Source organism: Helicoverpa zea, chromosome 28 (genome assembly GCF_022581195.2).
Source record: "Helicoverpa zea isolate HzStark_Cry1AcR chromosome 28, ilHelZeax1.1, whole genome shotgun sequence".
NCBI classification, from domain to species: Eukaryota; Metazoa; Arthropoda; class Insecta; order Lepidoptera; family Noctuidae; genus Helicoverpa; species Helicoverpa zea.
Genome location: NC_061479.1, coordinates 7,133,040 through 7,155,713, shown reverse-complemented (window position 1 = coordinate 7,155,713; position 22,674 = coordinate 7,133,040). Strand labels below are relative to the sequence as shown.

The 22,674-nt window shown below is 38.5% G+C and overlaps 1 protein-coding gene across 1 annotated transcript in view; it reads right to left on the bottom strand.

The window, feature by feature from the left end:
• The window catches only part of LOC124643880 (tau-tubulin kinase homolog Asator), a 106,669-nt gene that overhangs the window by 42,921 nt on the left and 41,074 nt on the right, over window positions 1-22,674 (bottom strand). Inside the window, exons 2-5 of the mRNA XM_047183004.1 lie at window positions 20,858-21,142; window positions 6,699-6,769; window positions 6,095-6,180; window positions 4,033-4,094 (exon numbers count right to left, since the gene is read on the bottom strand). Coding sequence (XP_047038960.1) covers window positions 4,033-4,094; window positions 6,095-6,180; window positions 6,699-6,769; window positions 20,858-20,916 — 278 coding nt within the window. The 5' untranslated portion in view covers window positions 20,917-21,142. The remainder of the gene's footprint in view (window positions 1-4,032; window positions 4,095-6,094; window positions 6,181-6,698; window positions 6,770-20,857; window positions 21,143-22,674) is intronic.

Below are 22,674 nucleotides of genomic sequence, written 5' to 3'. Positions count from 1 at the left end.
CACTTTTCCTGAAGCTGTTTTAACACAAAAATAGCATCAACCGTGCCTCTATTTGGGCGAAAACCACACTGGCTTTCTGGCAGGAAGCTCTCAGCTAGCTTGACGAGGCGGCTATTGATGACATGCGCCAGTACCTTGCCAGCCGCAGATAGCAGGGCGATACCTCTGTAGCAACTACAGTCGGAAAGGTCACCTTTGCCCTTGTAGAGTTTGCTTATAAGAGCATCCTTCCAGTCCTGTGGAACTATTTCTGCGTCCCATATTTGCAACACAAGTTCAAACAGTCTGGTCTTAATATTTTTCCCGCCATATTTGTAAACTTCTGATGGAAGACTGTCATAACCTGGAGATTTGCCATTCTTTAAACGGTTTAGAGCATTATGGAATTCCTCATAGGATGGTGGAGTTTCGAGATCGGATGAAATCGGCAATGCATCAAGAGAATTGATGTAATTTAGATCCGCTCCTTGACTTCCAGGATTGAGCACTTCGTTGAAATGCTCCGCCCATCGAAGAAGAACTTCTGAGGGATCAGTCAGCTTGGTGGTCTTGTCGCGCGAATATACCGGGGCTGTTTTCTTACAACGGGGGCCATATATTGTTCTGAGGCTTTCGAAAAATCTAGCAGTTTGATTGGTATCTGCCAAACGTTGTAAGTCTTGGGCCTTAGCCAGCCACCATTCATTTTTCAATTCACGCACTTTTCTCTTAAGGACTTGATGAAGTGCATTGCCCTCTTGGTTACAGTGGGCACTTCTCAGAGAGCGTCGAAACTCTCCAACAAGTTGTCGTAATTCCGTATCAGAATCATCAAACCAGTCTTGATTCTTCTTTTGCACCTTACCAATAACCAGTTTTGAGACCTTGTGCAGGTTATCAGCGAAACAACGCCATTCAGCGTCAATTGTCGGATTGTCTACAGAGTCAGAGTCAGATGCAGTATTCCCAAATTTTTTGTCAAGTTCTTTTCTAATATCCACGTCCAGAACTAGTTTCGAAAACGCCAGCCTAGCTGGTATCTTATGTTCTGCTCTATGTGGAGGTTTGATATTGAGCCTCATTTTGCATCTGATAAGCCGATGATCCGTCCAGCCCTGAGCACCTCGCATTGCTCTGGTAATAAGTACATCTTTTAGGTCATTCCTTCGGACTATGACATAATCAAGGAGGTGCCAGTGCCTTGAACGAGGATGCATCCAGGATGTTTTATATTTATCAGGCAACCGAAAAAACGTATTGGTTATGCTGAGTTCTAATTCTGCACATAAGGCAAGTAGGGCATAGCCATTAGAGTTGCATTTTCCAATGCCGTGCCTCCCAAGCACGTTTTTCCAGGCGAGATACTCTGTTCCGACACGCGCATTAAAGTCTCCGAGAAGAATAATCTTATCACATTGAGGGATGCTAAGGAGAACCATACGGAGATGGTCATAGAACTTCCGCTTTTCTTCATCAGAGCAGGTCATGGTTGGCGCGTAGACACTCACTAGGTGGACGAACTTCTTTGCTGATGTGTGAAGTCGAAGAGTAATGATTCTATCACTTAAGCCTTTCGGAGGTTCTATCAGGGAGCGGGCAATGCTGTTCTTAATCGCGAACCCAACGCCACTTGAAGCGCGTTCTGAAGAGGGTTTCCCTGACCAAAAGTAAGTGAATCCACCTAGTTCCTCGCAAAGTTCTCCACTGTCAGCTAGATGAGTTTCGCTTATTGCTGCAATGTCGATGTTGTATCGGGAGAGCTCACGAGCTATTAGCGCTGTCTTGCGCTCTGGGCATATGTTGTTATCGTTGTCCAGAAGTGTTCTTACATTCCAAGCCGCTATATTGATTTTCTTATTGTATATTTGACTATTCTTTCGACCGCATTGATTGGTGACCAGACGGTCGCGGTTAACCATCTGGATAAAGGTGAGATGGGCTTTGTTTAGGCCACCTTTTCTAGGCCTCTCCCCGGATTGGGGAAAGCAGTGCTATCCCTAAATAGGGCTGCTTTGTCTTTGAACGAGCTGCCGAGTCAGTCCTCCCATCTCATCCGAGTCCCGAAACGACCATCACCGTCCAAACGCCTACGTGCAGAGAGCCAGCTAAAGACCGAGCTCACCCGCTCAATCCCCACCACCAGTCTCCATCGCCGCAGGGCTTTTAAATTCAGAGTTCAAGGATATTGCCAGGAGTCATCAGCGCGGGAATATATTATAGTGGGTAGGTATGTGCGCAGATACATACCCACTCTCTCGTCTCCTAGATCTTGTATCCAGTGGATCGGATGACCGATACGACTAGACAGAAAGAGGAGATGCAGTGAATGGCCGCATGCCACTTTGTATCCTGACATACGCCCTACAAGCATATCACATATGCCTTGCTGCAACGCGACGATGGCCGGGTGAGTTGTCATACTGACAGAACCCGCCCATCGAACCGCTGCAGGCTTTACAAAATATAGGTGGAGGATCTGCCACTTTTGTGAATGGCCGCATGCCGCTGAAGGATCCTGACATGCGCCCTACAGGCATATCACAGGCCTTGCTGCAGCGCCACAATTGCCGGGTAACTTGCCATACTGGCGGGCCCGCCTCTTGAGCCGCTGCAGACTCTAAGCACTGTGTGGAGGATCAGCCACATAAAACTAAACTACAATGCGTAGTTATAGTTCCCCTTCACTGGGTTTAGCCCGTGGGTCGACACGGTTTTCCAGGGCGTGGCCACTGTGTGCTTAACAAGTTTCTTGGAGCCACCAGTGAAGAGATTCATGAAGTATAAGCAGTACTTTGGACTAGCATCTAAGATAGATCGACCACTAGAGAGTTGGAAAAAAGAAGAAAAGACGGCACTGCAAGATACTCCACTTACGCCCTTATAATAGTAGTCAGGTCATAAGGGTCACTCCCTTATGACCTGACTTTGGTGAATTTCAGTCGAAACAAGTATTTAGAAGTTCTGCAGTGCGATTCTATAAGACTTCACTCTAAACTTGGAATCTGAATCCGCCGTGAGTTTCGTGATTGGCATTCTAAAACTCGGTTGATAATTCGAATCTACACTAGCGCTACTCTTGCGAGCGTGTTTGCGAGTGGAACTAAATTGGCGCTGTCAGTATTTTTTTTCGTAGGGTAAGCATAGATTATATTCACAGCACGAATTTAGAGATTTCTGTTTATTTTATACTTAAAAGCTGCCTCAAATTCCTTACAATAAGAAATTATAATTAAAACATCATATTTAGCTAAGATTCTGTGTCAAAAACTGATAAAATTAAAAACTGATTAATCTCGGTTGACATTTTGTCGAGTGGGGAAGTCACTAGCACAGCATTGGTCGATGTCGAGCTCACTTCACTTCGCAAGTGATTAGGTGATGTTTACAGAATGCAAAATCAAGGTCGTTCTGAATCGAATGCGAAGTGAGAGTGAATAGCGAAGTGAAATGCGAGTTGTTGTTCGAATTTTATAGAATCGACGTGCTGACTATAAATTAGAAAAAGAAATGAGAGGAAAAAATCTGAAGCTAAACCAAATATAAGTAGGAACAAACTTGGGAAAGTATTCTAAGACAGTACATAGCCGTCCTCAGTCCGCGTCATTATTAATGAGAGCACCTTTTCACTGGCGTAGTGCGAGGAATATCAAAGAAAACGCCGCGAGACCCTACTGCACTGGTTAAAGTGACCCAAGTTTTTGTTAATTCCAGTTTTTAGGCTAGACGCGGTTAGTTCTAAGATAGTCAAAAATTGACGATTTGTTGTCCCTTGTCAATTCGTTGACAGTCCTTCACTTCAAAAAATAAAGACTAGACATTGTCCACGGTTTCACCCACGTCTCAAAAACAGTCTGTTTTCCGTATCCGGATGGGGATGAAAAATCCTATAGTACCCTACATAGGTGTCCTGGTTCTAAGCCACTTCGCCTACAATTTTTTTTACCAAGTAGCGTATTTGAAGGTTTGTTCGATTTGCAATTTTGAAGTATCCTTAACCTTACCAAGGCGTTTAACTAAAAGGCTAGACATATTCACTATAGACTATATATTTACCTCAATAAAGGGTTGGGTTGTATGCGCGGGGCGCTAGCCGCTTCCTGCCGACGTTCCTCCCTCTGCGAACAAAACACATTCTTATTGACCTCATATCATATCACTTGTGACTATACAGCGGCCGTTCTCATATAAGGAGATCAGCCTAGCGGAGGACATATTATAGTGCACGCACATTTGCTTGGACTGCGGTGCACTCACTATTCCTTCACTCTCACGCGGTGTCCTGCGTGAGCGACGAACGCGACGCGACGCGACGCTGCGAACGCGACGAACGCGATCAACTCAACGGCATTCCCTACGTGTGGCCTATGTGACAGTCTGCTGCGAGACGCAACGTAACGCGTACTTGTTTTGAGGGCGACCAGTTACGACACCACGAACTATTCAGAAGCGTTGATCGCCGCAGTGCGTGAATAAAGATTGTTGTGGGACAAAAAACATAAACATTATATAAATCGTTTATTAGTACAAAGAACTTGAAAGAATATTGCTGTCTGTACTTTAAATATGAACTTTCAAGCAAAATTGTACTGTACTTCTCCATGATTTGAGAAGTAATTACCAAAATCACTTAGGACATTTGTCGCGTATAGCATCGCGTCGCATTACGTCGCGTCGTGTTGCGTCGCGTCGCGTTCGTCGCTCACGCAGGACACCGCGTCATAGCGCGATGCGACGACAATCCGACACCACCGGACAGAGATCACAAGCACGACTGACATTATGTCTTACCGTAGACTCACTAATCCTTTTACCCCAAAAATTAATTCAAGTTAAAGTTAAGTCTCAACTTACTGGAATCACGCATTTCATCATTTTCAACACAGCGTGCTCGAAACTTTTCATCCTCATTTTATTTGATTTTGTTTACAAAATTGAGTTTTCTAACATCAGCACAATTTGTTCAAAGCATGTGGCATATTGAGAAGCAATATGGATGGATATAGAGGAAGAGGAAGACCAGAGAAAAGATGGAAGGATTGTGTAAAAGTCCATACGGCTAGAAAGAATGTTACTTGTGAGATGATGGCAAACAGAAGGATATGGAAGAAGAAAACATGGTGCGTTAACCACAGATAGTAAATTAGGACAAGGGCAGAAGAATGATGACGAATTTCTTAAAACCACAATAACTCTATGCACAATCATTCATATGGAATTTCATTGATAAATTGTTCAGGCAGCACTTTCCTCAAACAATCTCACAATACAATAATCACTATTTTGTTACTTATTCGACAGCATTTCCTACACTGTATTCATGTCATATTATCACACACTTAAATAAAATAACAATATAGTTTTTTTACAGACACAAGTTAATTCAAAGATGGTTTAAACAACACTGAACCTTCCGTTTGACAAATCCTTATAGAGACTGGAAGTAAACAGTCAATTAGTAAGTTTATCGCTCACTCGCGTCTGATATCAATCTATAACACTTAGATTGTGCTGGCACAGATAAACATTAGCTATATGTCATCAAATATTTGGGCCTTCAAGGAAAGTGTGTATCAATAGCATTGATTTTCCAAATAATAGCTTACCTGATAGGAAGAATTGCAGATAAAATTCATTCATTTCTTTTAGGCTCAAGTAAAACAATTGTTTACTTTTAGACTAATATACAAACACATTTACTATGTTTACAATTGTATTGAATTTATTGTGTACAATTGTTTGTAGAAATGACGTTTATGTTGTCAGTGTATTTGGGCCTATAGAGAGATATATAATATATAAGTACAGTTCGTACCAAGTAACTTAGAATGTTTGAAGTACCTAAGCCGTTTGAATCCTCAGTGTTTGGGTTTTTATAATCTTTTTAGACAAGAAAAGCTCTACTGACAAATGCACAACGTTTCGAATGGCTAACTTTAGAAATGCCAAGTTACTTGGCGCGAACTGAATTTTGGGTAGGTATACATATTATGGATTCGACTAACTTCATTCTTTATTATTTTGTGTCATTTACAAGTAGTATCTCGTACTTTGACATCATCGAAGTTATTTTGAGAAGTTGTCGGCCAGCAAGAGCTGCAGAAGGCCGTTGTGTTACCTGTGGTTCATGTCGCCTCGCTCTGTGCGCGGGGGCTGCCGACCCGGAGCCCTGCGACGCGGTGTCCGCCGACGACGAGCTGGACTCTGTAACCATTCACAACACTTGAAGATCTACGCAACTATTCATATATAAAAGGATAGTATAGGTACTTGGGCAAGAAATAGATGAGTGTTCAATTAGGCTACTGTAGGACTCGTGTATATGAAATGTATGTAAGCTGTAATGACGCACCCACTAACTAGGCACTAGTCTCATTGGAAAAATTGTTTCAGTATTAGGTAGGCCATATATCGAGGAAGGCTATAGCCGCTATATGCAACTTTTTATGCGGTTGTGAGTATTTGTTCCCACGGCACTCGGATGAAACCGCTAGAAGCTAATAAGCTATGTTACTCTCAAGCTTCATCGAAACCGATCCCGTAGTTTTTGCGTGAAAGCGTAACAAGCATACCCACATTCATACATCCTTTGTTAGTTAGTTACAGCATTTTATCGTCCCACTGCTGGGCTGCGGCCTCCTCTCACGCGGAGAAGGATTGAGCGTTAGTCCTCATCATATATCCTTGCATTTCAAATATTAGTAGTAGTACTATAATATTACCTGATCTGTTAGACTGGTGCGGCGCCTGCTGTTTGAAAGACGCCTCCCTCTCACACGTGGGCTCCTGTTCCCTGCAACAAGCATACATGGTCTTGTTAAAAACATAGCCAAGTTCTCTTGGAAAATCATGGTTTTTGTTTGGAATTGTGACTAAGGGCGGATCCAGCCCTCAAAAAAGTTTGTAGGCACAACAACCCGATATGATTGAAAATTAACATGCCTACGTTAAATTCACTTCGGTACATTAGGGTGAAAATAGGTAGCCCTTTTATATAGAGGGAGTAGATAAGGGAGTACATAGGGGTAGTACACATAGGATTGTAAACAAGAGAAGTATATAAGAAAATACACAGGGCGACCACTGGCGGAATATAGTCGTCTAAATGGGTGTGCAGGAAAGGGACGGTCTAGATGGATTATTTTGTCAATTCCGCAAGCTCTTCGGTATACTAATATTAATATTATAGTTATGTTCATAATAATGTCAAAGGCGCTTCATTGTAACGAAGCCGGCACTCCTTGAGCTGACCTTCCCGGGCTCACAACTGTAACGACCGCCTATACACGTAGCTAGGACATCATTCGGGACATAATTAGCGGAACCAATAATAAGTAATATTGTAAACGCGAAAGATTGGATGTTTTGTTCCACTTTCATGCAATAAGGGCCTTATCATACTAGTCTCCAAAGCGAAGCGGGCGAATAGCGAATGCGACGCGAACACGCTGCGGCTGCTCAGCGAAGACGTCGCGGACGTACGGCAAATTCGCAACGTTTTCGTCGCGTGTTTGTAGCAAATTAACGACGTACAATACTGAGTGTATATAACAAAATGGATTCAAACAATAATCGAATGGAAGAGAGCTTTGTGTTTTCTTGCAAACGAATAAAACACTGCTTTTCGCGACGAATTTGTCCGCAATGAATTCGCTGCGTATGCGCGGCGTGTTCGTTGCGCGTCCGTTCCGCTTTGAAGACGCTGGCAATCCGCTAGTATGATAAGGCCCTAACTACTGAACGGTTTTGATGATACTTTGCAGTCAGATAGTTACAGACACGGTCATACATCTCAATAACATGTAGGCTATTTTTATTTATTCTTCTATATTCTTGGTAATATTGTCCCATTTTTAACCCCCGACGCTAAAGATGTGTGTGGTGTGTTTTAACTACGTGTGTTTGTCTGACAGTTTGTAATGTGCCTGTCACCTGCTCATACATAGCCGAGTTTTCACGCAGCAAACAAATCGATAGCTCTACAAGTACCTATAACTAAGGTAATGTATTGAAATTTCAAGATATTACGCCATTAGGTTTCAAACCTAGCCATGTAGAATGTATCACATGTTCAGCCAGGCGTGAACTAGCCTTGGATGTTTCTTTGCTAAAAACTTTCAGGATTCACGATTAGGTACATTTTATCAATTTTCATACTTAATTAATCTTTAACTTCAAACGTACATAACTCGCGCATAGGTTCAGTAGTTTTTTCGTGAACCGGCAGTTACTTCAAAATGGTACCAGTATTTTGCATGGAGCGACTGCTTATTTGACCTCCTCAATCCAGTTACCTGGGCAATCCCTTGGTAAGATTTTTTGACAGGTATAGCCTGAATACCCGTAATTGGCTTTATCACCGGCAAAAAAACAAAGCGTTCATGATGTATTTCATAGTTATAAATAAGAACTTGGCTGTTACTCTACCGTGCACGTATGCGTTCACAGGCCACAGCTAATGATGAATAACAATCAATTAATTTGGCCTCAATAGATAACTCCAGCCATTGCATATAGTCGCCAATTTAATTGTTATTTATTGTGTTATTTAATTGAATTAGAGGTTTATTTGTTAAGATATCATTCATAGTATCAAATTGTGTTATTTGGTTGTAGGTTAGAGCTTTCTGTGTTACTTGGTGCTGTGCCTCCGGCTGTGTGTTTTTTTTTTCTGTACATTATACATTTTTAAAAGGTACACACACGTTTTTTTATTTCTATCACCTCGTAGGTGGGAATCAAACGGGTGGAGGTTACAAATGCTACAAGAAATGTGTTAAATATGAAAGTGGATAGATAGCAAATAGATAGAGAGGAAGAGGCAGACCGAAGAAAAAGTTGAACTGTCTGAAAGAGATCATGAATAAAATAAGGGAGTGAATGTAAGTATAACGGCGGACAAAGAGCAATGGAAGCGGAAAACATACTGCGCCAACCCCAAAAATATCATTGAGAAAAGGGCAGAAAAAAAGGAAACTTTCTGTATTAGGCAGCTTTTTGCATCGAGGACTTATTTCGAGATAAAAAGCTAACAAGCAAATCCGTCACTTTTACAGTCCGCAGACTATTAAGTGCCCCATTGGCATTTCATACCATTTTCTCGCAAGTTCATTAGCACAGCCTACATTTCCTGCCTTGTCCTAGGAGCGTTCTGTGACGACCGTCAATTTCCGAGTTTGCTGCTTTGAGGAAATGCAACTGATTGTTTCCACGCAAAATACAATGGTCAATGGACAAGCCTAATGTGCAATTCCGTCTAGAATTGATGCATCTGCTTATCCATAAATATAATACGGTAAGATGTAGTGTTGCACAGTGGTGCAAACAGAAATTATACTAGTGAGGCTATGGTGCATATAAAGGGAAGCACAAGTAAGTACCACTATGGACTATGTTATATAGGATAATTTTGTAAGCAACGTCTCAAAATACATGAAAGACTATATCTGCCAGCGGTTTCACCAGCTTCCCGAGGGAACAAGTTCCCGCAACCAGAAAAATAATAGTCCATATGCTATTCTGTGTAAGCTATACTACTAGCTACCAAGGTTCATAAAAATAATAGTCCCTATGCTATTCTGTGTAAGCTATACTACTAGCTACCAAGGTTCATAAAAATAATAGTCCCTATGCTATTCTGTGTAAGCTATACTACTAGCTACCAAGGTTCATAAAAATAATAGTCCCTATGCTATTCTGTGTAAGCTATACTACTAGCTACCAAGGTTCATAAAAATAATAGTCCCTATGCTATTCTGTGTAAGCTATACTACTAGCTACCAAGGTTCATAAAAATAATAGTCCCTATGCTATTCTGTGTAAGCTATACTACTAGCTACCAAGGTTCATAAAAATAATAGTTTAAAAAAACTAAAAAACACGCTTTTTATAGAAAAATAAACTAAAAAATAGAAAATAAATTTTAATGAATTTAAATTAAGAAAACAGTGTTAAAAATTTCAATGAATATAAATTAATAATAGTGTGAATACAAAAAAAAAATATTTAAAAAAAGCGTGGGGTGCTTTTTAATTTATATTCATTGAAATTTTTAACACTGTTTTCTTAATTTAAATTCATTAAAATTTATTTTCTATTTTTTAGTTTATTTTTCTATAAAAAGCGTGTTTTTTAGTTTTTTTAAACTATTATTTATTTTCTACTTTTTAGTTTGTTTTAAAACTATTATTTGTTTTGTAGAATTAAAATTCTTTTTAGTGTACAAAAATTTGTCAATATTAGAGAAAACGGCTAAAGATAATTATCGGAAATAAAAATTAACATCGAGTCCTGCCTTATCGACTGTAGAGAAAAATTCTAGAAAATTTTAATTAATTTTCTTACCTTATCGACTATAGATGAAAATTATATAAATTAACAAAAATCATATTTTGCAAATTGAAAAGCCTAGAAGTCGGTGTCTAATGGATGTTACTAAGTTAATTTTGCCACCGACTTCTAGGCCGATGCACCTAAAATTAGTTTTTTTTTTTGCTTTTTACTGTTTTGGGAAGTCGGTTTAATTTTTTTGTAAAAAGGTTATTTATTTAAAGCTTTTCAGTGATATGAATAGTTGTCACTATCCATACATGTGGGAAGTTCTCATCAATACAAAGAATATAAGTCCAAACGAGGTAGTTTACAAATTCAGTTGTCGAGTTCCCTCGACTTTCTCTGGACTCCATCATCAGGTCAGCTCTAAACCTTCACTGTTGCAAAGGTCTTGTCAATAGAAATAATTTAAGCCCAAACACGAGGTAGTTTACATATTCAGTTGTCGAGTTCCCTCGACCCTCACTGGTCTCCATCATCAGGTCAGCTCCAAATCTTCACAGTTGAATAGTGCTTTTAGGCGTACACCTGAGTGTCAAGTTTTTACCCTATGTATGCCTACAACTTTTGAAGGTTGCCCTCGATTTCTCAGGGTTTCCATCATCAGATCCTGACCTGATGACTATGGGACCAACTGGCAGCTATTCCGAGTCGAACAAAAAAAGAATCACGTAAATCGGTCTATAAACCTCCGAGTAATCGATGTGTATGTGTAACCTACTCCTTTTTGGGAAGTCGGTTAAAAATGGAATAATTTTATCAAATTAGTGTATTGTCATCGGTCCTCAATAAATCTACAAAGTTTGAACGAAATCTGGCCGTTTAAAGTGGGTCAAAATCGCGCCCAAAGAAGTCGGTTACAAACCTACAAACATACAAACATACAGGTGAAGCTAATAAAAAGCGTGTAAAAATAATAGTCCCTATGCTATTCTGTGTAAGCTATACTACTAGCTACCAAGGTTCATAAAAATAATAGTCCCTATGCTATTCTGTGTAAGCTATACTACTAGCTACCAAGGTTCATAAAAAACCATTAGATCGATTTTGCGTGATAGAGGAACAAACATCCACCCGTATATGTACACAAACTTTCGCATTTACAATATTAGTAGGATAAGATAATAATAAATAATGAAGTAAACACATTACAAGTAAACACGCGGGCTAAACTAGTCCATGTAACGAATCAATCAATCAGTTCCAAAACTAGGCAATTAATGGTATTCAAATAGATAATAATCGTAAATCAAAGTCAGGCTAGATAACCTAAGTACGATGTTATTTTCATGCTTAGTAACTCGCAAAAACAAAGTTAATTTATTGAGAAAATCATCATACACTCGACTCGAGATCATGGCTAAGCAACATCCACACGGGTCGACTCGTCTTAAAGTTAAGCAGTGCTTGGCGCGGTCGTTCCATTGATGGATGACCATGTTTTTTTTCTTATTGTAAATATCATCAAATGACCCCTCCCGCTGTGGGTTAGCAGCGGTGAGGGATTGTCAGACTCTTACTGACTAAAAATCCATCGTGTTCCTTCGTAGGCCTTTTATGTACCTACCAGGGCCGCGGTAACTATAATAATGGGACACCTTTTCACACACGATCCCCTATGAATAATTCTTTATGTAGATTTGTCGAACTAATAGCAGTTTGCAAGAATATCCCAACTGCGACATAATCCTAGTTAAAAATAACTAAAAAGATCAAATAAAATCTTACAAAAAGTCTAACACTAAGAAAACCTGAATGTTAATATCAGATGTAGTACGTTCCAAGAGATGGTACGCGATAATTATCTGACCCAAATAAACGATGTTCACAAATACTTGGAAGTTCATGCAGTTGAATATAAAATATACTGCATATCAACTATCACTCAATTCTAAAAGCGAGATTTACATAAATGTATCTTCTGATGTACTCGCTCTAGCAAACAGTAACACATTGCGCGCGAACATTTCTACAATGTCCGCGAAACTGCAACCGCCGTGCGCGAACATTGCTAGCACTGTACGTTTTTTGTTTGCGAACAAATGTGCGTAAATTATTTTGCTGGAATCTCAACATGACAGTACAGGTATAGTTACGTCTGTTGCCAATATGCTATCTATATTGTTAATTTCCATACTGGAGAAAGGAATTAGACATTACTTGTATGCGTTTGATTTAAAAAATTGTATATAATTCTCTACAGAGAAGACAGAATATTGCGAACGGTCGTCAGTTGTCAGTAAAAAGAATGGTAATTATAAGCTATACAATATTATATAGAGGAGAATATAGATAACAATAGATAGGTAAGTAAGATAGTAAGTAATATAATATGGATTGAATACACGAACAATTTCCTCCTCAACCAGCACTATTAAGGGATATATTGCATTCGTGAGCAGTAAGTAGGTTATCAGTCACGACAAGGGTTCATCCACTTGCTATTCCACCCGCAGTCACATTACCATACCGCCACGTGGATAACGCATCGATTACACAACTTCACGCAACCGGATAACTTTGTACTGAAGTATGAGACTTTGATGTTGCAGAGTATGAATATCCCTCAATGATTTGTACTGAAGTATGAGACTTTGATGTTGCAGAGTATGAATATCCCTCAATGATTTGTACTGAAGTATGAGACTTTGATGTTGCAGAGTATGAATATCCCTCAATGATTTGTACTGAAGTATGAGACTTTGATGTTGCAGAGTATGAATATCCCTCAATGATTTGTACTGAAGTATGAGACTTTGATGTTGCAGAGTATGAATATCCCTTAATGATTTGTACTGAAGTATGAGACTTTGATGTTGCAGAGTATGAATATCCCTCAATGATTTGTACTGAAGTATGAGACTGTGATGTTGCAGAGTATGAATATCCCTCAATGATTTGTACTGAAGTATGAGACTTTGATGTTGCAGAGTATGAATATCCCTCAATGATTTGTACTGAAGTATGAGACTTTGATGTTGCAGAGTATGAATATCCCTCAATGATTTGTACTGAAGTATGAGACTGTGATGTTGCAGAGTATGAATATCGCTCAATGATTTTTACATTTGTATGTATGTGACCACCGATTTTAAGCATCTTTCACATCTCAAGTAAAATATAACTGTAGTTTCTTAGCAAAACTGCGTCAGTAAAAGCCTGCAATTTCGTTATGTTGAAGGCCAGACCCTATTACCAGAAAACAAATAAAACGAACAATGTGAACACTCAAGATCATAAAAAGCGAAATACCTAAGAAAAGGCATCGAAAACCTAGAAACGTTTCACACAAAGACCTAGCCCGAAATCGAGGCTAGAATGACAGCCTGAGAGACAAGGTCAGGGCTTAGAGCATTCAACAACAGGAATCGCCATGAGCACTAATTAATGTCTTTGTGACAAAGTCTGCTTATTTAGGCTTGGACCGAGGCAACGCAACAAACTGATGCTTTTTCAATGCACGAAAACATTGACAACCACAAGCATAAAGTATGACCAGTGGTCTCATATCTTTGGCAGGAGGTAAGGTACGGCAAAGGCGTCTCCCGTTGGTTAAACACTCAAAGGAAGGTCTCTAAGATCGATACGGGAGAAAGAAAATGACGCGAATGCAAAATAGCACAGATTTTTGAGATTAAAACCCGCGGAGGCGGGAACATTAAACCTAAATTAGGGGATTACGAACTTTCTTTGAGGTCGAGAATAAAAATAATATTGTGGCTTATTAAAATTCTGGATAAGTCACGAATAATACTTCGTTTTGATCTACTTGCAAATATGAGATTACTGTTCTGTGCGGTTTCACCCGTATCTCGTGGGAACTACTACTCATCAAAATACATTCAATTATTTTTGTGAAGAAGTAACGAACATATTCAGGTGTGACGCACACAAAAATGTATCTCCTGGTATATTCGCTCTAGAAAACAGTAACAAATTATGTGCGAACATTACTGAAATGTCCGCGAGACTGCAACCTTTGTGCGAGAACACATGCTAAAGGCTCGCACCGAACATTAGTTAGCGAACAGAATTTGGTGCTTCATGAATGATGAAGCTCATTTACTGAAAGATTCCGGAACCTACATAAATATGAGAATGTAGGCGTGAAAGCCTGGGCCTAATGGCTTAATCTAGTTTCAGTAATGGTCTAGTTTATAGGCCATATCGGAGCAATGTCGGAATGCCATTAATCATTTCATAGAACACCTATGGATGCCAGCATGTTGGCGTAACAGCTGTGTTCGGCTGCTGAGCTAAGAGACGCGGGTTCGATCCCAGCACGGTAACACTATATTTGTTGTTGTTGGAACCTCTGTTTTAGGTAAGATTCAGTTAATTTAAAAGCTCTGCAACTACAAATCGAATATCTACGGTTCTGCACTTAGGTATCTCAGAAACTACAGGCCCGATTTCAATAACTCTTTAGAGCGGTAGATGGCGGTAGATAGTCCATCGAGGCTTACTTTTTATACGGGTAGGCGGAGTAGTTCTCGCGGGACTCGGGCGGAAACCTAGCCAGTTTTTATACGAATTCTTATTTTATAAGCAAAAGATCCCCTGCTTATAGAGAAATAAACAGCGAACCATTTGATAAGGTGACAAAAACAATAGCTAAACTAGATTATGTCCAATCAGTGTTGATTACAATGTAACAATCATTCGCCACCTACGACACGCCTACACTATGACATGTGCCACCGCGGTCTATCCGTTTCACTACTGCTAATTATTGCCTTTAAACATTAAGGAAGAAGTTCTTCTAAGGGCGATACTTCTTATCAAGTGAGCTGCAGGTTTAATCACCTGACAAGCCCTTGTGTCAGACTTGTCTCAAATCCAACGGCCTCTGTCGTAGATTCCTAAGATCTGCTATAGGGTAGTACCTATGCGGTGAACAATATTATTATTTCTGAGTGAGCGCAGAGTTGTTTAGTGAGTGCGTTAGCTCTGGTAAATAAAGGGCTTAAGAAGGAATATGGTGGATATCAGTCAGTAAGAGACTGACACTCCCTCACGCTGCACCCACACTGGGAGGGGTCGTCTGATGATTTCCCATCTCATAAAAAGAGATGTTGCTAGATTCTGATTATCAAAAAAATCTGCGATCTATACCAAAAGTTGAATAAACCTCAGGCTCAGCAGTCATGCTAAACAAGCCAATTATTAGGCACTAAACTAATTAAAATACCTTTCAGCATTAAAAGAAAATAAATTCAAGGTCATTCCACTTTCGAGCTGCATAGAAAATGTGTAAAATGACCTTGATATACAAGTACCAACTATTACTAGTAAGAAAGTATGAGCCAACATTTTTGGCAATATGAAACTAATTTAAAACTCATTTTATTCAAATGAGGTTGAATATGAGATGTTTTCAGAAGTTACAATTACATTGTGATGGATGGCCAAATAAAACACGTGGCTGAGTAACATCATCATAGGGTTAAGCAACACTAGAAGCAGTTACTCCGTAGATGGGTGACCATCTATCTCATAATGAGGTCCCCAGTGTTTCGGAAGGCATGTTAAATCGATGGGTCCCGGCTGTCATTTGAACTTCTTTGGCAGTCTTTATGGGTACTCAGGAGCCAGAAAGATTAGGTAACAACCTGCCTGGGTAGCTGGGTTGAGGTCAGATAGGAAGCCACTCTGTGTAAAACTGGTACTCGGCTGCATTCAGTTAGACTGGAAGAGAACCCCATCATAGTTGGAGAAGGGCTACAAGACTATATTTTTTCAACACCTATAAATAAATGTAACCAAAACCAATGTTTACAAAATCAATCTAAAAATATAATAATAATTTCATATCAAGTTAAAAAACTTTCCATTCCGACGAAAACTAGTCAAAAATAAAAACAAAAGCGCAGATAAGGCAGTTTTAGTTGTTTTTTATCTGCATAATTATGTTTACATGTTACTTGTGCGATATTAAACCAGTTTTTGTCTTCAGCTTTTTTACAAGTCAAACTACACACCCACCTACTTATGAAACAGATTCTAAATTGATATTATATGTCTATGCAAATGCCAGCTTGTTTTTCACTGAGAAGGTAAAAATCCTGAATCAATTGGGATAAAATTTACACTGATACCATGTGGCACACTGGTACTCTGCTGCATCTGGTTTAACTGAAAGCGGACCCAAGTCATTGGGAAGAGGCTAGGAAGAAGACAATTAAATATTCTTGCTTCCCTCGATACAAGCAAAACCAGAGACTATAAACATACAGCGCTCATTGCTGTATATTGTACTAAAATACAGCCATTGTTGCCGCTATCAAATTCAACTACTTATTTGTATGGGCATTGTTATGTTAATTGGGTACAAGCTATTTTTGCCAGTTAACAGTGGTTTTCAATTTATTTTTATACTGGAATCAGATTACAATCTGCATTATACAGAAGTCATCAGCCTGATGCCATTTTCTCAATTTTAAGTTCAGCGCAGCATATATTCTTCCTCATACTTTTAGCTGACGTCATCTCACTAGTGATATGCTTTCCAGCCAGCTCATCTCTAACACAATCCAACTATATTTTCTTAATCATAAAGAAGTTATCCCAAAAATTGTGACTCCTAATTGATGACTGAAAATCGGATGACGTCAGATAGAATAGTTTGCAAGAAGAAAATATTCTGTGACAATATGGAATAACATTTGTTAAGGCAGGAAGATAATTATGACCTGGATAAAGCATACTATTTAGTCTTCCATAGAAACCAATCTACTATTACTACACAAAATTCCATCTGGATTCATTTATTTTACTATACAGTTCGAGACCAATTTCTTGCCTGATTATAAATATCATGTATCCAAAAGTACCAGGAGAGCATACCAAACAAAGAGATAGAGAAACCATTAGCAGTGCCCTTCAAAAAGGTCATATTTGCACACAGAATATTCCACAAATTGATGACACATATTTTTATTGAGTAAATGGCATATTTTATGACTGCCAGTACAAATAAAGTACAAACAAACAAGTACTCATTAAATGTCTGGTATTTTTTTATTATAGTCTAACAATGTCTTTTCAATTCACCATTTGTCTGTGAATAGAAAAGTTTTTAGAAAGAGGTTTTATAAGTTTATTATTGCAGGTAAGATATCTGCAGTAACCTTTTGACCTTATGTCTGGTTAATTTAAATATTGAAGTATTTTTGTGTGTGAGCATAAATAAGCAAGGAATAAATGCATTTTAAATAAAGTACACAAGCAACTGGTTTAACAGCAAAAAATACAAAAAAAGAACTGTTCTGAAATTACTTCCTTGTTGCAATGAGAAACATTTTTTTTATAATAATCAAATAAAAACAGTCTGTTTCGCAAGGTCGTACAGAGCTTGACATTCGTTATTTTATCGTAAAAAGGGTGGACAGGGCAAGTCAAGTAAACAGCCAAAGCCTTTACCTATTAGAATCTTATCAGGTATTTTATTGTTATTTCTAAAGGATAGAATAAAGGTAGAGAGACACACCTGTAGTAAAGTGACACTCCTTCACCACGAATTAATTAAACCCTCGCCAAAATCTACAGTTTAGTACTTTTTGCACTCGCGACATTTTCCAATATTAAAAATATACACGCAACTATCGCTCTTACAAGAGTCCGTCCGATTAGATGAACAGTGCTCATTATCGATTAAATACAACGGTATTTAAGACGAAAACTGCCGGCCCGTATATCGCGGATGACGCGCAAACTCCTGTAGAATGTATTCGTAACGTGAATCATTTCAGTTTTACTTAGAAAACTGTGAAAGATCCCCGAAAAAAATTACTAAAATTAATAAGACATTACGCTAGAAAGGAACGGATATGGTTACCCGACCGAATTGAATACACTGCGACGCGATGCAGACGTCGCATTGTTACGTCACTTTCACACGCAGTCGGGTTATACACAAGCGAGACGGAGACATGTCCCAGCAATCCCACCCACTTATAATCGATTTTTATTCAAGCAAAAGACATTTTTTCCCAATTAAATACACATATTTACTAATAGAACACATTACTATATTTTATAACGACCGCCTACGCACAGGGGAGCTTCGCAAAAAACACAAATACTCACCGTGAAAATTTTCACGACTGGTCCCGTTTGACAAGGAACAAAATTAGATACGCTCGAAATTCACACAATAAACACTTTACTACAATAAAGAAACATTAAATATAACTATTATAGTTTTGCGAAGGCGCGAGCGACTTCCTTCACCGTTCGTAACGGCATATTTTTTATGTTTTCCAGTAATTTTTAACTGGGGACTAGCATCGATCGCGTAGCCATGACAGATACATTTTCAACTGAATGAAGTCGGCTGCGGTCGCTCAGCTGACGGACAACTTTTTTTTCTGGTTGGCGCAGTGAAGTGAGCGGGTATCGCTGTAAGGAGGTTAGTGACCTGTGCGGTGTAAAATTAGGGTTCCGCACGGTACCGCAATGTATGGTCTGCAGGTGACATTTGTGATTGTGCGGAATTATGCAAGACTTTTTCTATGACTTGCGCGTATACATAATACGCGTTGTCAGAATATAAGGCAATAGTTAGAAATATTCTCATGATTATTTTTATTTATTCCAGAATAAAATATAAAATAATGTAGGTAGACTAGGTATTTCTTTAGAACTTTGAGTTGTTTAAAAATAAATAGATACACAGCTAGGTTCGCTATAATAGTCGTTGAAGCTAGGAAGAATTTATGCTTTCTGGTTTGACAAAGTTTTAAAGAATTAAAAAACACTTTTGATACCGAGTTTACTATTTTACCTATTTCATTATTTTGGATTTGGGATTAATCAAAAGGAAAAAATAGAAAAAGCTTTTGGTAACTTCACACCTATCAGATGTAAGAAATTAATATTGCTTAACCAAAACATAACAAGATAAAGCGAATTAGAATCAGAAAACAAAGAAGTGAAAAGCGGGTGAGCCATACGTGTGTGTATTAAAACGCACTGAACTTCTCTGAGCTTACGCATACAAAGACAATGTACGTGTACTGCACAGTACTCACACAAGTATGGCTTACCTGCATTCCCAGCTAAAACACATATTAAGTGGTGAAGGGCGGGCGTTTTGGGGGCTGTCTTTTGTTTTGACGTTCAAAAAGTTTGAATATTTTTTATTTTTTTTTATTCCTGGCATAAGACATCAAATCTATACTTCATAGAACACACTAATCCTAACTCTGGATTTACACTAATCCAGAGTTAATTAACTCTGGATTAGTGAACGTGTTAAACTTAGGAGTTTTTATAATAATATGTGAGGAGACGTTGGACGGATTTGAACAACCTGAAGGTTTAAATTACAGCTAAAATAGTTTTAACCCTTAAAAAACCCTTATTTGCTTTCCAAATAAAGGCAGAGCACTGCGCATGACTAGGGCAGAGATATAGGAAACTAGGATACACCTTGACCCAGTTCCCCGGGAAACCCGATGGCCGTCTAAATAGGTGTTCCACCGTATTCCTTGGGGAGTATACCTTTATTTGATGGTAGACTTTACAAGATCCCATGTTTACAAACATAGCAATGATTGAAACGTTTTAAGGTACATTTTGTTACGACTTATATTCAAGTAATGGCCCGTTTCACCGGCGACTGATAAAGTCACTGATAGACTATCAGGAAGTTAAGTAACTGACAGATACCTACTACTTTTGGTTTCACGGGCCTTGGATAGCAATATCTGGAAGAAATTATAAGCAGCCTCTATTAGGCCCACAGCATTAAGGCCTCGGCAACGAATTTTGCGGGCAGCGGGGCGTCAGCGGCGGGGCGGCGCGGGCGGTCACCGCTTGACTGGAGTGCACCGCTCGTTGGCCGCTCCCGCGCCGCTGTATTCGAGGGCCGGTCCATTTAATTATACGCGTAAGATCCTGCCGCTCCCGCGCCGCCGCCGCTGCCGCCCCGCTGCCCGCAAAATTCGAGGCCGAGCTGTCAGATAACTAATGAACACTAGCGGCAAAACTACATCAAATACGGGTTACCATTTGGAGATAATAAGTGCCATAGCTTCTGATTTTCATTCAAGGGTTGATTTATATACAGGTGTGAAATACAAACTACATGCAAGAGATAGCTCATAGGTACTTACTGGACATTATTTAGTTGTTGTTAACAGATCATAATTACTACATTAGCCATGTTACGTGACGATCGTTAATCGTTCAATGCAATAAATAAAGTAACCAAAATTTTAAAAAAATCTTTGACATGTTATTTAAAAAGTTTACAAAGAACTATCGAAAGATGGCGCTATATTGAAATGATGGCACCTTGTGTTTTCCACTGTCGGAGGTTGGTTGTAATAGTGTATTATGAAAGTAAGGCAAAGTTAAACTTCAATTCCTTGTTAGGAAAGTAGTCTAATATATTGAAGATAGATGGCGCTTTTCAAGATATTTGAGTTTAGTTTTGTTCCTAGTTTAGTTACATAATGGAGAGCTACAGTAGTTAGCCATTTGAACATTTTTAAATAAAGTGAATTTTGAGAAGGAACTGATTCACGCTGGCATGCTATCTTACCACGGTATGATCGAAGGAGCCCAGTCCAGTTGGACTCTCCGCGGCGCAACCAACGACATCTTCTCTCCTTTTCTGTCAGCCACACTCGGTATAAATCTATGTATCCCTTTCGCACAATCACTTATTTTACTAATTTTCTTCGTACAAATGCCATTTATTTTCGTGTAAGTATATTAAGTATCGTAACTAGTTTAATTTAAATGCTTATTTATTTATATTTTCTATAAATAAAAAGTAGTCCGCTTGGCATTTGAGCGCGAAATAATTTGCTTGGTTCTGTCATGCCTGCAACAAAAGAGAAACATTATTTTTATTTTTTTCTTAATTAGGGACCTAATTTTATTAAATTTTATAGAAAATAATAAAGTATTTAATAAATAATGTACTGAAAATTTTATATTTTTTCTGTTGTTGGAAGTCTGTAATATCATAATTCATTTAAATTAAAGTCCAAATACGGAACCCTCTTACAATTTATGTATGACAGAAGCATTTTTGCCGCCATTTTTAACAAATCAAGAAACATGTAAAAACTTTTTACGAGAAAAAAAAACTAATTTTCCAGTAGCTGTTGATAAAATACGTCGCGTCGCTATACACAAATTGCTGTATGTGCAATATTAAATTGTTAGAGTGATAACAGGCAGCAATTTTATTATAAAATTTATTTTCTAGCTTCTGAATGCGGTTAAAGTTACTGCCACCCGTATAAAAAGTTGTCTATAATTTTCCTCTAAGCAACACTAAGATAACTTTTCAAATCACATCTGCAGTTTCAGAGATCTAGCCATGATCTAGCTAATGGCATAAAGAATGACGGTTTTAGCACAGATTAATTAGTTTTGGTAACATAACGTTCTTTATAGTGCTTCTTTTATGGATTGAAACAAACAGACAAACGGTCGTCAAACTCGTCAAGATATTTAGGACAATATAGATATTTGGGACGAACTATTTCTTGCACAAATCGCCTCCAGCAGGTAACACCTACGCGGAACGAAAATAGAACCAAATGATTTTAAACTTCGCGTTGTGACAGCATTTCAAAATGGCGCGCATTCATTGTTAGTGAAGCTAACGTTATGCTAAACAGATCTGGTAAGTGATATTACATTCACAGCATACTTAGTATATTGTAAGTGGGAATGTATTTTAACATTTACGTATGTCTTAGATTAATGTTTCGGTATTTAACTAAGCGCCTACTATTTTACAATGAGCCGTAAGTTGCGAGTACAATTTTATCAGGCGCTTAACATTTTGGGAATCTTGCGAATTACACTGTGTTTAAATAAAAACCTCTATTCATTAGTTTTTCCGAGTAAACCCCGATGCAAACATGTTTTGGGAACCAACATTTAAATTCTGTAAATAACTTTTTAGAAGTTTCAGTTATTTTCAGGCTGTCACACGCTGTCTTTAAAGTTTTGTTTAGTTGTACATCTATATCCCATCCAAAACAAAAATGTGAAAGGCTGCCAAGTTCGATAATATGGGAATGCTTCGCCTATAAAAGAAGTGAGATCTGAATAAGTACCAAGTTCCATACATGACATACCTCAGTTAAAAATAGTTAGGTACTTTTAATGATGTTACTTGGCAAGTTTTCACACACCTTGTGATAAACCTGCTAAACGCAATGAATCAAGTATTTAATTTTCTATTAAAACTTGCCAAGTAACATCATTAAAAAGTAACTATTTTTAACTGAGGTATGTGTATGGAACTTGGTACTTATTCAGATCTCAATTCTTTTATAGGCGAAGCATTCCCATATTATCGAACTTGGCAGCCTTTCACATTTTTGTTTTGGGTGG